General features: G+C 38.2%; 1 protein-coding gene across 2 annotated transcripts in view; it reads right to left on the bottom strand.

Annotated features, from left to right (window-relative positions):
- Positions 1-4,840: 4,840 nt before the first annotated feature.
- TMCO3 (transmembrane and coiled-coil domains 3) overlaps positions 4,841-15,913 on the bottom strand; it is a 33,138-nt gene continuing 22,065 nt past the window's right edge. Inside the window, exons 10-13 of one of the 2 annotated variants that reach the window (XM_084201115.1) lie at positions 15,217-15,367; positions 8,855-8,934; positions 8,215-8,364; positions 4,841-6,576 (exon numbers count right to left, since the gene is read on the bottom strand). In XM_084201115.1, the coding sequence (XP_084057241.1) occupies positions 6,463-6,576; positions 8,215-8,364; positions 8,855-8,934; positions 15,217-15,367 (495 nt within the window). In that variant the 3' untranslated portion in view covers positions 4,841-6,462. Of the gene's footprint in view, positions 6,577-8,214; positions 8,365-8,854; positions 8,935-15,216; positions 15,368-15,913 lie in introns of those variants that run through there. The other variant, XR_014615971.1, reaches the window with a different exon arrangement.

Here is a 15,913-nt window from a genome sequence, read left to right as displayed (position 1 = left end):
GCCGGCGCGGAGCGGGACCCGGCGGGGCAGGGCCGTGCGGTTTTGTTGCCACAACATCCTGCTGCCGGTGCTTCCTCATCGCCTTCTGTCCGGCCGTTACTCGAGCAAAGTTTCGCTTGCAGCGATCGTTGCTAAAATTAGGGATTTTGTGGTAATCCAAGCGAAAGTTTTCCTTCGGGCGGTTGCAGCTCTTAACCTCGCGCCCAAAACTAAAGCACCTCGGGGCGCTGCAGCCTCTGCTTGCAATGACGACCGCAGGAACAGAGCATGTTAGCGAGGGTTATGTGATGTAATTACATCGTTGTCCTGTAAGTTTTGGGGAAAAAAAAACAGCCCCAAAACCTGCAGCGTTGCTGGGCGGCTACAAAGGCAGAGCCGTTATAGTGGAAATTGCAGGACAGCAAGGAAAGCTCCGGAGTCGTGTTGCTCATAGGGGTGGATGCAAGGCTGTTCGATGGGGAGGAAGCTATACACAGTTCTGCACGCAAGACCAAGCCTGCACGGTACAGGGTTGCTCATAACGCGACGAAGAGGGGAGCAGGAAGTAAAAGGCTCGTTCTTTCGCTAAATTCATGCTGCTTCTTGGGAACGAAGACTAGTTGGGAATAAAACACACGACCACAGAGCCGCTACACTGCAGCAGCAGACAGACCCAGCAGAGGGAATGCTGGGGAAGATGCATTTCACGAGTCCACGAGATTCGCATTCACTTTTACACCTCTGTTGTTGGGGGTTTTTTTAAAGACGTTGAATTGTTGTGCTTTACAGTAGTAATGAAACACTACGTTCATTTTCCTGATAAATAGCAATCTTTGGAGTTTTTTATGAACAATGCCTCCCACCCTCTCGCCGTCCCCCGTCTCCCCCCCCCCCCCCCCGTGCTGCTCTAGGGTTATAACCCCATTTCTTTATTCCTCTTGATTAAGCTTGACGGCAGTGGCCATCGAAGAAAGAAGGGGACAATTGTGTTTGTAGCATTACAACTTTTCAGAAAGTAGCCAAAATTTTCACACACAAAACCCATAAACCAACTCCCGAAAAAATTTGCTTCCTGTAAGACATCTCCAGTTGATAGTGCTCTCCACCCTCCAGGTCATATATACTGTGCCTAAGGGTTCAAACCGTCTGTGTATCTCACGTCCCTACCCACCCACCTCCCGCTCTTTTGTTTTACATTAATTCCTGTAGGAAAAACACTTGCGAGTCAACAGAACAAGCACAAACAAGGAGTGTCCTAGTTTGCTAGAATTTATTTTGATACATACTAACTGCCCAAACACGCCCAACTCTTGGGTAGTGGGGTTTTTTTTTTCCTTCAGCCGAGGGTTGTTCACAACTATTTTGAAATGTTTGTACCAGTGAAAAAACTTTCAACACTTCTCTAATCTCTGAGAACCTTTTGCAGGTATTTTGGAGCTTTAGGATTTCGTTTGTGATAGTAGTGGTGGCAGGCTATTCCACTTTACAGATTTCTAGGGAGTGCCTCTCCCTTTTAAGGGTGCACGAAAAGCAGAACAGATCATAACTTTAAACAGCATCAGTGGGGCAGGAGTGCATGACAGACGCGAGGAAATTGTCTCAAGAGGTCATCGAGTCTATAGGCAGAAAGCTTCAAGAGATGCCAGAGGAAATGGCCGGGAACGGGAGCCATGCAATCTGAACACTGTGATCTGTGCAAACTCATGACTTAATTAGACTAATGTCACCTGACCACCTTGTCAGCATCTGGCCTCCTCGGGAGGTACCATCTCCCAACTCTCAAATTTCCACTCTATTTTAGGAAATAAAAAATACAGCTTGGTACCGTAACTGAAAATTTTACTACTCTCTGATCTAGGTTTTTCCCACGAGGCAGGAACAGTTATCCCTAAGTCACTCTTGTCACAACGTTGTCCAGTTTGTTGTCTCCAGCCAGATTTTCCTAGTCCCACTGTCTTCCAAGTGTCAGTAAGTCCAACCCGGCAGTGGTAATCACTCAGCAGAGGCGGTGGGAGAACCCAAGCAGCAAATCTCCTGGGCTACTGAGTGAAGTTGGTAGAGGCATGCCTTTCCCTTCTGCCCTTAGGGGTTGAGTGGGTTACACACCTCCGAGCTCCAAAGACATCTCGCTGTTCTTCCTTCTCCCTGCAGTAGTTGTGTCGGCTCCCTCGTTGTCAGGTCATCAGCACAGGATGTCTGATACTTTGCTGCTCCTTACAAGCTATTGCATTTCCCACAAAATAGCAATGCTGTTAGTGTGGCTTGCCTCTTGTCATTCAGGGATCCCGTTTCCTCCACCTTTGGCATTGCCCACATGCTGGAACACTGCCAGGAGTGGTTACTGAGCAGAACTATGGATTCCTTCCCTAGACAAACCCCAGGAGTGCTTTTGTGGTTAGATTGTTCCTGGGTTCGTTCCAACAGGCAAGACCACACTAGATTTCTCACCCTCCCCATCAAGCATCATTGTACAGCAATATTCTGTCATACAAGGCACCCCCACATATTTCTGCCTGCAAAGCTGAGGATGTCCAATCATAAAACAAGGGAAGTACAAGGCTTTGTGAGGATGCTTTTCCTCATATTCGAGAATGATAGGAAGTATAAATTCTTACAGCCTTTAAAAGGCTATGTAGTGCCATGGACTTAGTCCACCATCAACACATTCTTGAGCCATCCTAGACCTGACCTACATCAGTCAGAATTTCAGGAAACTATTTCACAGCTCCCACAAATACTTTCCTACTGACAAACTGAAGCCACCTGCTCTGTATGGGAAAAGCCACAAGTAGGGTGGTCGTGGGTCCATACATACCAATCTGACCCCAGGGCCAGGGAAATGGCTCACAAAGCATGGCCCACACTACCAGCTTTTAAACTACTTTGGTTCCTTTATCGTCACAGAATTATCAAGGATAGCAATTAAGGGGTAACACACAAGAACTCAAATTTTCAGAAAGCCATGCAAATAAGCACAGCTAAATCCACCCACAAAATAAATAAAACAACCCCTCCCCTCAAAAAACCCCTTCAATCTCAACCCCAAAATAGGTTAGCTGAATGAGTTGCAAGTCAAACATAAAGCAGACCTCCCTTTTCACTCCCTTAAGTTCAGCTTGACCATAGGAATATCCTCTCATCACTTAATGAGGCTTCTGCTCTGTATCAGCTTTTCTGTATTAAAATGATATTGCTCAATGAAGGAGATTCCAACAAGCTGGAACAAGAATTTCCAGAAAAAGACCTTGGTTTTTCAAGAAATCTTCAACAAATCAGTAGATTTTCCTTGCAGGGCTTCTGGAACTCTGCTTTAATTTTATCTGCTTGACACAGAAAGAGAATATTCCACAGTACAAGCATAAGGTTTCTGAAAAGCTGCAATTATATCTAAGTGGGCTGGTTATGCAATATTCTCCCCATTTTTCATACAGGAATGAGTGATCATTCAGGAATAAGGTCTGTTGTTTCTGTCCTAAGATCATATCATGAGACTACCCCTTTTGGACATGAAATTATGCATGGAGCCATTATTTGCATTTCACAAAATATTTACAGTATCTCAATATACCTCCAGATTTCTATGAGGCAATCTCAAATGTCTCATTGCAAACAAACTTACCATATGTCTGTTAAGATTACTAATTTGCACTTATATCTAATATTGAACCAGGCAATCCAAATCTGTGTCAACAAAGAGGCACAGAACACTGATGCTCACACTAGCCTATTTCTCTTCACCCAATTCTCCTGAAGCCTAGCCAAGTTGTCCTGGTTTTGGCCAGGACAGAGCTTTTTTCACAGTAGGCATGAGGAGGTGAAACCTGGAGTGGTGTGGCCATGTTATTCTATACTATCCCACCTCATTGCCAGAGGCAGTGAAAAGGGGCTCCTTCTCTTACTTTCAGGAAGAAATTGGTGGGGAACTATTGTTGTCTGTGGGTCCTCTTTGTACAATTTTGTTATTAATATTGTTGCTGTTACTGTTTGTTTTCTTATGTCATTGCTGTTTCCAGTAAATGGTGCTTATCTCAACCCACAATCTTTGCCTTTTGTGCTTCCAGCTGGGGATAGAGGGGAAACAACTGACAGTGTGGTGGTGGTGAGAGCACTAAATTGGGGAATACCATTCCTAAACCATGACAAAGTTTATTTGGGAGAGGACTGAGAGATGAGGCAACCAGTAAGGTATCTAGATGCTTGCTTTCCTTTTTTGAACATGGTACCAAACGAGCTTTTCACCCAAATCTTTTAGAAGATATTAAAGAAAATATTTTCTTTCTTTTAAGAGACACAAGCCATCAGTATTTCCTAGTCTCTTTCCTGACTTTTAAAGAGAACTAAAACTACCCACAGCAATTTATTTAGATAAAAGTTTGACTCCTTATAGGTGCAATACATCATATAATTGCTTCAAGGGCTAAGTGACATAATGGAAACCATACAAAGGTCTCTACCATGACCTATCATACATTTTTTCCCCTGAAACAGGTGGCAAACTACATGTGAAATAAGCATCTTTCAAAGCCAAAATGAAGCATTTAGGAGAGATGCTTGTATTTCACACAGAAACAATGAACTAGGTGAGGGGACAGATTGGATAGGACAGTTAAGAAACAAATTATTTCAGTGAGGTGTCTGGAAAAGAGTAAAAGGTCTGAGCTAGTAGACTGTTAAATGGAACCATAAAACCTGGACTGCTCCTCTATTTTGAATAAAAATATTGAAATATTGCAAAAAATCAGTTTTGAGTTTCTTTTCTGTTATAGATTAATTTTATTTAAGAATTAGAGCAGCTTTTTGTTCTGCATTTGTCTGTTTTGTGACAACTTTTGAAACCATGTAAGGGGAGGTGGATTTGCCATATATTCCTCCAATCTTTATGAAGCATTAGTGCCTAGAGGGAAAGCCCCGAATCTAGTGAGCAAGAACTCAAATATGATGATCTCTCCCCTGTCCCACCAGTACATACACACTCCAGAGTAATCCAAGTTTCATCTGGACAAGCCCAGCAGATGTCAGAGAAAACACTGAAGAAACTGAGGTTGCTACAGGGGAAAGAGGTACAGAGCACAAAGATCCATCCAAAGCTTTGTGTTGCTACTTGGAGGACAATTTTCATTTTAATTGACAATTTAAACCTCGTAACATGCATTTTTCTAACCATTTTGTGGGTATCAATGTTATTTCAGATGACACTGCAATACTGACCTGAAGTGTTCATGTATCTTAAATAGTATGGGTTTTAGCAGATGAACATCAAGATGATTCTTAAATGCTTTGTCACAGAGTAGACTATAGCCTATGAGCCTTACTCTATGACACTTAAATAATGGGCTTTTACAAGACCTATCTCTCTACATACAACATTTTAAAGAAAAACCACATTTAAGATCACATTCAAAACACTGTGTTCTAAAATATCATGGTATTTTAAAAAGACTAACAATTTATTCAATGCAAATGTAACTTAAAAGGTCATGGGGTTGCAAATACACATCCAGTCTGTCATTTCCAGTTTTCTGCAAGTTAATTTACTTAAAATAATTTCAAATCTAGAGTAGTGTCAACTAAGGTCCAACCTCCAAGGTTACAGAAGTAGTATTTTTCACATCTAATTGAAATTAACTTCCCAGTTTTACTACATTTAGTTTTTATTTAAAAGAAAACACCCCTGTAAACCATTACTGTAGCAGCAGTTAGCAACAAGAATGGGTAACAACTGTCAGTCTGCAAACATAAATTATGCCCTTTCTTACTGTCAATTTTTAGTCAAATATGTAAATAAATACAAGAGCTAACATAAAATATACCACTATAAGAAAATACATTGTATGCTGCAATTTGGAATAAAATATCATGCAGTACTGGCTGCATGAACTGGAATATGTAATTAACTGCTTGGAACTGATTGGTAAACAGTTAAACCTTTTCTTTGTGCAGAGGATCACTCTTTTATTCACCATTAGAAATTTGGTTTGTAGTTAATTTTATACTGCTATATTAAAATCATAAATGTGAAAATGACTTAAGTCATTTAGTGACAGAAGATACCATAGGCACCATAATATATATATATATATATATCTTTTTTTCCTTTTTGAACAAAATCTGGTGATGAACCAGCATTAACAGGATGAAAATTAAAAGGCACGTTCAGGCAAAAAAAACCCCAACATATTTTGCATGACACTATATTAAAAAAAAATAATTTATGCTCTGAATAACAGATTGGATCAGAAACAAATGTTCTAGTAGATTCCAATCAGTCAAAGAAAATTTTGTAAAAGGTGTGCAATTCATATGCCACAATTATTTTTTAGTATTGAATTTTGTTTTAAGGTCAGTATAAGGCTTACAACCAAGTGCTTATTAAGAGGACTGACTACTCAACAGGTCTTGTTTTCTGAGTGCATAGAAATACAATGAGCAATGAAGATGTTTTCCTTGCAAGAGGACATATCCTTCATTTTGTGCAAATCTTGATCAAGTACTTGAGCGTCTTTCAGGTCTCGGAACACATTTCATAATTGCAGCTCTCCACAGGGCAGGGGCAAGTAAAAGGCTTAGAGTAGTCACACTCAGAATAAGAAGATAGACCTGCAAAAGGCAAATAAAAGCCATTACTTCTCTTGGTTACATGGCAGTACAAAGAAGTATCTAGAAGTTTGAAGAGATTAGCCTCTTCTAGACCATGTTTTCAAGAGACTTCACCTGTCTTCCTAAGCAACTTTGCATACTGCTACAAAAGCAAACAATACATGCTCAAACTATCTAATTACCTGTTTACCTGGTGTGAAGTAGTTGCAAAAACATAATTATGAGCTTATAGAAAAATAATTCTTTTTATGTGATCAATTTTGAAAATTCAGTATTTGTTAAAAAGTCAAAGGCCAATTATCACTTCATTTAAAAACCAAAACAAAATTCCCCAAACAAACAAACCAAATCAAAAAGACCCCCAATCAATCAAGCAAATAAACCCCCCCCCGCCCCACTCTAAACTATTCTGGTTTAACAATATAATGGCAAAGTTCACTGCTAGTTCACTTATCAACAGAAAAAAACAAACATAAATCCCTTTAAGTCATCCTGTACATCTTAGTTTGAATAAGTCTTAGGAAACAGTGGCAGGAAGTAGTTTTGAGGTCTCAAGGAAAAGAATGAGTTTAGGAAATTTTAGAGGTATACAAACCAATACATTAGATAATCATGTGAGAGGAGAAAAAAATGAAAGTCTAAAAGCCTCCAAGCTCAGTGGGTGGCCCCCTAAACTGGTTCTGTGATCACACAGAGATATCTTGAAACTCTATGCAAACATGCAATATTTGTAACTCTTAATTATATGAAGGAGTGAACATGAAAGTGAATCATCTTTACCTACAAGTGAACATCATTGTGTAAGTTTCTCACATGTGTTTTATCTGGAATTGGTTCCAACACTATGCAGTCCACTTGCTCAATGAAAATGAAAACCTCAGAGCACCAGGAAAGCAATTTTGTGAGAAGAAGCACAGTGGATAAAGCAGCTACTAGAAAGCAGTACTAGAAAGTGAGGTCAGTTCCTGTATCTCTATAACCATAATTTATCTAATTTCATAAAACAGACTTCAAAAAAAGTAACATTCTCACAGGTTCAGTATAAAACTTAGTTTAAGGTTATTTTCCTGGGGGACTTTTTTCATGACTACCAAAAACATTGGTTGTTTTTTCTGTGGAGGATTTAAAATGAACAAGCTTTACAGGTTAAAGTGATTACAAGTGTATTTGCTTGTTTAAATGTTAAGGCAATTTTCACAATAGCTGCTCTCCAGTTTTTATTTACTGGTATTTCTTTCTTCAAATCCTGTGGTCTCTCTGTATTGTACACTTCTGTACCTCTTTCAATAGCTGTATCAAGATTTTAAAAGCAAAGACTTCTCAGTCTTTATGACTTGGGTGCTATCTGCAATTCACTGTTCACATAATTAAGTTGTAAGTGAAAGACGTCAAGGTAAAGCATTTATAACTAAGTTATTTAAAATACTACGGTATAATACGAAGCAAGTGAGAACCAGCACTAAGAACCCTGTCAGGGACATACAAGTATCCATTTCTATGGGTTGATTCTACTTTTTTTAACAGTAGAGAGGTGCCACAAAATTGGAGTGTATTGGTATTTCAAATACTGGGATTTTGTATTACAGTGTAAGCTATTCAGGTGCAAAAAATGAAGTTAATAACTACAGAACAGCTTACCTCCCGAGATATGATCCCTGCTCTGCGTGCTCTACTTCCCAGAACAAAAGAGAATTCACTGACTTGTGCCAGTCCTGCTGAGACAATCCACTTGATATATTGGCTGGTCTTTGGAAGAATCAAAGAAAGGACAAGCACTGCCAAGACAAACTTTAAAAACAGTTTTTTGAGTTATTGGGGGTTTGTTTTGTTTGTGCAGTAAATAAAATAGTACAATCTCTGTAAGATACATAGCATCAAATAGAATAATTTTGAGCATAACATAAAATAATGGACTTCCAAGTGTGTCTTCTGTATTAATATCAAAAGAGACAAATTTACATTGCACAGTAAAAAGTAGCATCTTCTTTACTACAATAAAACACTTGATAACTGTTACAAATCCCAAGGTGGAGAAATAGCTGCTTTGCCATGTGCAATTTACTTTAAACATTAAGTAAATTTGTTTTTAAATACATGGAGAATATTGTATCAAACTGTATTCTAATCAGTGAGCTTCTTCCAAATATATATTTACAGTAATATTCTCTGTTATATCAAATGTTTAGTTCTTGCATAAATTGTCTTTAGGGCATGCAGTACAAAGATTACTTAGATTAATGAAGATGAAAATATTTTTAAAAAGTGTAAAAGAACATACCTTCATTATGACGACAGACAATGTAAGGAATAGCAGCACTGTGAGTTCATATATTACAAAAGTGGGAAAAACATGAAGTCCTAGAAGGAAAGAAAACATTGCACAGTTTGAGGCCAATATCTTACTATGGTAATTTTTTGGGTTAATAATATATTTAATTGGAAGATTGTATTCTCAAAACAAATCAAACAAAAAAAGCCTTAACTCACCTACCAACCACTTGATCACTAAAGCCCTAACTATCTACTTGATCACAAAAGCATTTCCCATGATATCCAGCCCTTTTTTTTACTTTGGGGAGGTTTAACACAGGCAATATTTCCAACTGAATTAAGTTGCATATGACTAATGCACAAGCACTTTAATTTCTAAAGCTTTCTGTCTTCCACACCAGTCAACAATACAAAATCTGAACTGAAAAACACATCTAATGAAAGCTATAAAAATCCTGCAAAAGAAGAATTCTGTTGTTATGCACAGTCATTCTAACATTTTGCTGGTCATTTAACTTTTTTTTTTAACATGGTAATGGACTATCACAGTGGGAGGAACATGATACTCAGTATGTGCATAGACTATAGCTACAACAGAAATCCAAAGTGTTTTCATTCTATGACCTTCACTTCCAAACTCTGAAAGTCACCTGAACTTCAAAAGTCACTCAGACTGGAATCAGGTAAGGCCATAATCCCTTGAGCACAGTCTAACAATTAAGGAATTATAGAAAAACCCATTGCTATGATGTTGATGGTGTTTCTTTTGTTGGAGTAGATTGTCTTTGGGTTTTTTGCAATATTTGGTCATTTTAATTTGGTAATTAAAGGTAACAAGAACCACAAAGAACTCAGAAACATAAAACTAAATCCTGCAAATATTAAACATTAGAAAAAGAACTATTTGTTGGAGAAGCTCTAGAGTCACCAAGGAATAATCTTACAGCTAAGTCCATTGTTATCTCCTGAAGCATGCAGAACTCCTGCAGGCAAACATAACTGCGTTTCTTTGGAAGCTTGTTCCTTTTTCATAAAAGCTTCTAAAAAGTGAAATCAAAATAATCGTGATGTTCCTGACAAATTCATAGTTGTTGGCATTTCTCCAACCCGGTTGTTTTTGATGAAGGACAAAAATTTGGCTTTCTAAAGCATAAGGCATGTAAATCAATGCTCTAAATAACTTCTTATTTTAATGCGGGACAAGGTTCCACTAATTTTCCCTCTCTATAGTGCTGCAGACCCAGATGAGCTGTGGAGAACCAAAAGTTGTCATCTCTTCCAGACTTACAAAAACTTCACATGGTTTTGTCTGCATGCACATTCAATGGAAACCTTCTTCAATTACATCAGAGATCTTTACACAAGTGCCACCCAGTCGGCACGCACACACCCTGTTTTATTTCTTAATTTCTTTCCAACTACTGAAGCACAAATGCAGAAGACTATCAAAGTAAGAGGAGAGACAGCAGAATAAGAGATGAAAACCACACCAAAAAAATAAATCCACATATATGCACAGATGCATGTGGAAGCAGCTTCACTGCAATATCATGTGCACAGTGCTCCTTCACCTTTAGGCCGACCTCAGAAAATACATGAAAAGCAATTAGAGAAATACAGCCCATAGCAATGGCATGTTTGATAAGAGGGACAATTCTGCCAGATCTAGAACTGAAGGTTTCCAAGAAAGGCTATAAATAAAGCCTAGTGCTCTCATCACTAATATGTGTTCAGTTCTGGAGCACACAGGCAGTCTGAAGTCCATTTGAACAGCTGCCCAGTGTGGAGATTATTGCCATATTCCAAAGAGCTGAAGCACAAACTACAGCAGATTTCTATACCAATTTTTTGGAGAACAGTGTCTGCAAGGTGAAAACAAGCCTAAACCTGTCACATATGCTATTATGAGCAGACAAATCAACATGCCAGAAACCAGACATTTCTTTTTAAATCCCATCACATGGTATTTTTATGGTCAGTACAGACCTTTGCTCCATTCCTAGATGAAAACCCAGGATAAGGCCAGAAGTGCTATCAGACTCCTAAACAAGCACCTGGCACCTTTCTGACAACACAAACACCATCAGAAAGATTTATTTCATAAGCAGAAGGTGCATAAATATGGCCAATTATTGCAATGGTTTTGATAAGACTTCAACTAAGCTCAGCAGTAATTCTGAAATCATTCTCTGACATGGAAGGAACACTTCAAATAACTCAAAAACTTCAGCAGTGTCATCAGCACATGTCAAATTGGCTAGTAGTCAACAGCTAGGATAACACTCTTACAGAATTGGCCACAAGCTATCAGATCTTCAGCTCCAAGCAGTGTTGGCAAAGAGCTGGAACAGAGGCTTTGGGGTGCATCACTGTCAAGCCAAAAAGCACAGTTCACTCACAGAAGCTGGTATGTATTCTGTGGACAATTACAGGCAAGACTTTACACCATCTTTTAAAAAATATTTTTTTCTTAACAAGTAAACTCCCTCTTTCCTCAATTAGGCAGATTCTACCAATCTGATGGATAGCTTCTAAACAGCATGTGAAGCTCCAGATGTCTTGACCGCATCCTGGTTAGATCCAACACCAAAAAGGCAATCTTGGAGATCCTTGATGGCAAACAAAAGTACTAAAATCAGAACTCTGAGGGTCACAGTGGAGCCAGTAGAATGAATTCTGACATAGGAAGAATTCCTCTGTCTTGAGGAAGACAGGACATCGCTCAGAAAAATCACGTTAGCTATGCATTGAGATGCTGTGTCTACTAAGAGTCCTAAGATCATAGCCTGCAAATGCAATAAATACTACAGCCCTGGCTAGATCATTAAGCAGCAGAAGGGAAAACCAATCTTCTTAATCTTTCTCCAAAGGGGAAAGTCCTTTTGACTCTAATGTCAGTTCTGAGAGCATGAAACCTCCAAGTTTCATTGTGCTCCATGCTTTGTTTTGAAAAACAAAGCAGTAGAGCTGGATGGATTAGGAGAAGGCGATGCATGCCACCTAACAAATTCCAGTTGGGATCTTCCTTTGATTATCTCAGATTCAACAGAAGAGTAAAGAGGCTCATTGGACAATCCTTGTGTGCATGTTCGTTCTGGATAGCGGTGGTGCAGGCAGTGTCAGCATCACCCATCTTCTGAAGAAAAAGACTGAGCTGTTAAAGGGTTTTCAGCATCTTGCATTCAAGGTCCAACATGGACCACAGGAGTCGCGTGGAAGGGAAACGTGGAACCACATCTGTACAGCACATTGAGAACGCACAACTCGTCAGTCAGTGCAAGTGATCTGTTACCTCAGCAGTGGCAGAGAGGGTCTTTATGCAGTTTCAAACTTTACACTCCACATGCAGAAATTGAACTTTCTTAAAACAATCAAACAGTCTATGAAAGATGCCTTCCATCTTTCCAAAAAGTAATTAAAAAAAATCAAATGAGGTAAAAAAAAAAAATCTATGGGTAAAGATCTGTGCACTAGGTACAAAAACTGAAATGAGAAGGAAAGTGCCCAAAATGTGGCTCTAAGGGATTGGTCACAATGTTCTACATCAAAACTACCAGTAAGGACAGAGACTAACAGTAACTCTCTAACCTCAGGAGGTGGCATAAAGAGTGCCAGGAACCTTGAAGAGTACCCAGAGGCCTAAGTGAATGTACAGATAGAGAACAACTCAAAGTGCAGCTGTTAATGCCTAACTGCAAAGGTGCATTATTCCCACAAATGCACCCAAGCGCAAATTTGAAAGCACCACCATTGCACAGGTCAAGCTAAGGGCAGGTCCACTGCTATGGATATTACATGAACAAGTAATATTCAGCTCAGCTTTAAGGCACCAGAAGGATTTCTGTAGCAAGAACAGAAAAGCAGGCATTTAAGACAAGCAAAACAGGAATGAACTTTTCCAAATGAAATACTTAAAGTCACTTTCCATTTAAGATAATTTTTTCCATTTGTGTCTTTATTCTAAAGGGACCAGAAATTATACTACTGCAGTGGTGTTCCTCAGGAGCTCAAGTGTTTCTGCTCTCTATAAGGTGCTTGCTGCATACAGTAACAAGCAAACATCTCTTTAGGCAGAGGGGAAGAATCTTTCCCTGTGGCTTTTACATAATTTCACAGAGTAAATCTCTATATATTTATATATACATATAATTTGCATGTGTACATATGTAAGTAAAGAGCAAGCAAGAAGTCTTTAAAAAGAAATCTAGTAAGAAGAAAAATTAAGGAATACTTTTTGTTCTATTCAGGTTTGCTTTAAAAAAATCACATCACTCCTTTTAAAACCTACCTCTTTGCCACAGAATTTCCTGTTAAGCACAAAATTTAAAAATAACTGAAAGTAAAGGGGGGAGCAGCAGCTAATTTTTATTTGGGGAGGAAGGGGATTTTGTTTGAGGGTGGCAAGTTTTTAAGGTCTGGGTCTTTTTTTTTTTGTCAGTTTTGGAGGGGTTTTTGTTGTTGCTTGGTTGTTTTTTTTTAACAAGCAAACATTATCACATTTTGTCAGATGCCTGTAACATAGTTCTGATTTTTTTAGCTAATCTTCTTCTGAGGCAGCAATAATACCCATTTTCTGTAAAATTACACCAATTTGTTATGCAATTTTATTTCCTGCCCTTCTTGCAATTATAATGGCAAAATTTGTTAAAAAGATTTTTTAAAAAATTCTGTTGCAGAATGACTAAAATAATTTCCTTAGAGTACAATATAGGCTGTGTGGAGTGCTGCTAGCACGCCAACTGAGGTCTTGCTATTTTCTTTTACTCTAGTAAAGTCTTATCTCTACTCTTAATTTATGCAGCCAAAAGAGTGTAGGACAATATTTTTGTTCAGTCTCTTGTAAAATTAACTTTGGGTTTATAATCGCTTGTCATGCTTTGTACTCCTGATAACACTATCCATTCCATCACCATCTCTACTGAAACACATAAACAACTTACATCTGTAAGCATTTAGCAATTACTCATGCAAACTTGTCAGTTATATGGGCCCAAGTTTCATCAGAGCTCATCACTTTCCTTCCATTATTAAAAAATAAGTTACTCAAATAAACATATTTATCACTAAGTAATCTGATTTAACACCAGAAACTATTATCATGGGCTGGATTAAAAAAATTGAAAATAAAATTAAGAGTGGCAAGCATAACTATTTTGTTTTTGTTGTGACAGCCACCAGTTTTAGTTTCTGTTATGAAACAATGAGTATCAAACAGGTACATAAGGAAAAAGCATTAAAATTATGCTGATGATGGGACTTCACTGTTATCTGAATAAATATGTGGAGATAAAAAGAGCAATAAAAAACTTAAAATAACAGCAGAAGAAAAACTAAGGGTGGTGTTGAAAAATCCAAGTCAAAGCCTAGGACTTTGTGGGTAAAACATGTGTTGAAGGAGGTTGGATTGGTGCACCAGGCCACATCCAAACCCCCTCTTAGACCCTGCAATGTCCCCAGCACAGGGACATACATCTCCTGTACAATCCAGGGAGAGGCAAGGGCTTTCCCAGGGCCTGTCTCCTCACCCACTGTAGCCGAGCACCTCAGTCCTGTGTTCCAGCTTCCCTCAGACAGAGCGTATTGGGGCATGCACAGACAGCTAGAGAATGGAGCAGCTCAAAAGGAGGTTACTGATTTACTGTAAGTATTCTGAGTTAACTCTTTTTGGATATCAAGCATAATGAGTTACTCCCTCCTCTTATACCTCAATGCTGCATTTCAGCTGGCATTCAAGCAGTGTCTGAGATACATCTTCTTTCAATTATTTTTTCCCTGCATTGAGAACATGCAGATCACACCCTCCCAACTAAATTTCTAAAGAAACAAGCTATACAAAATTACGATATTATGACATTCTGCTTCTATAGAAAACCAAGTCACAAAAATCTGAAATCTACTGTATCAATTGACTCAAATAGTTCTACAATTTTAGTATAAATTACATATACAGCCGCTGGAAAGACAAAAGAACATTCAAAAAAACCCCAACGAATCAACAACCAAACCAAGGTCTTTCTATCTTAATATATTTAGTTACATGTTTTAAATAGGGTGATTTCAGAATTAACATTGAAAAACTGACACTAAACCAAGACTTGGAAGTACAACATTGAAATGACTTCTGAAACTGAATGCTACATTTAGAAGTAGTAACAACCAATGTTGTGGTCAATTAACAGTATTGTAACAAAATAAAATCTATCTCCTCCCCTCACATTACAGACACCATTTTTTTCTCCTCACCCACATTGTAAGCAATGTTTTTATACATTATACATATTGTATATATTTTATGTAGTATAGATTTAATATTATTTACTATTACATATAAATATCAAATATTTTAAAGTAAGGTTTCTTGGAAGTTACCTATAGATGCAAAGAAAATGATGGCAAGAAAGTCACGTATTGGTTCAATACAGCACATAATCTCCTCAGTAACCATGTGACCCTGAGAAGAGATCAGAGCTCCAGCTAAGAAGCATCCCAGCTCCATTGAAACATCCAACAGCTCTGTGATCTGTTAAGGAATAACAGAGAATCTACTGCTGAGTGACTTTATATACCATTTCACAGTGAAACTATAAAACTTTACATTATACCAAATGCAGGAAATTACTATGTCTTTATGCAAGTTCAACAACAAACAGAATGCAGTGTACGTATTCAATGTTCTGCAGTATTGTATTTTTACTGAAGACTCACAAATCTAGTTTCTCCCTTTATGTTACCTCCTTTCCCACAAAAACAAAAATAAATTTTTTAATCTACATTGCAATGCTTTGTGTGACCCTTATGGACAGCATCTGATTTCACAAGTCAGAGAGAGACTACGACAGCTTTGGAGTCAGGATTACATAATACATTGAGGCTGTGAAATAAAGCAGTAAGATCAAGGTATTTTCCAGCTGTCAAACATGGGGAAAAAATAAAAATCTAAGTTTATATTTGGGAGAAGAGTCTCAATCTAGCAGAAGTCCCTGGCATAAATTACATTTTCTTATTGTAAATTTGATTCAAATGCACCTGTGTGCTTTACTGAATAAGGATTCGTTTAAGTGTGAAA

The sequence above is a fragment of the Fringilla coelebs genome (genome assembly GCF_963513975.1).
Source record: "Fringilla coelebs genome assembly, chromosome: 2".
NCBI classification, from domain to species: domain Eukaryota; kingdom Metazoa; phylum Chordata; class Aves; order Passeriformes; family Fringillidae; genus Fringilla; species Fringilla coelebs.
The sequence above is the reverse complement of the archived record's forward strand: the minus strand, read 5'-3'. Positions and strand labels throughout refer to the sequence as shown.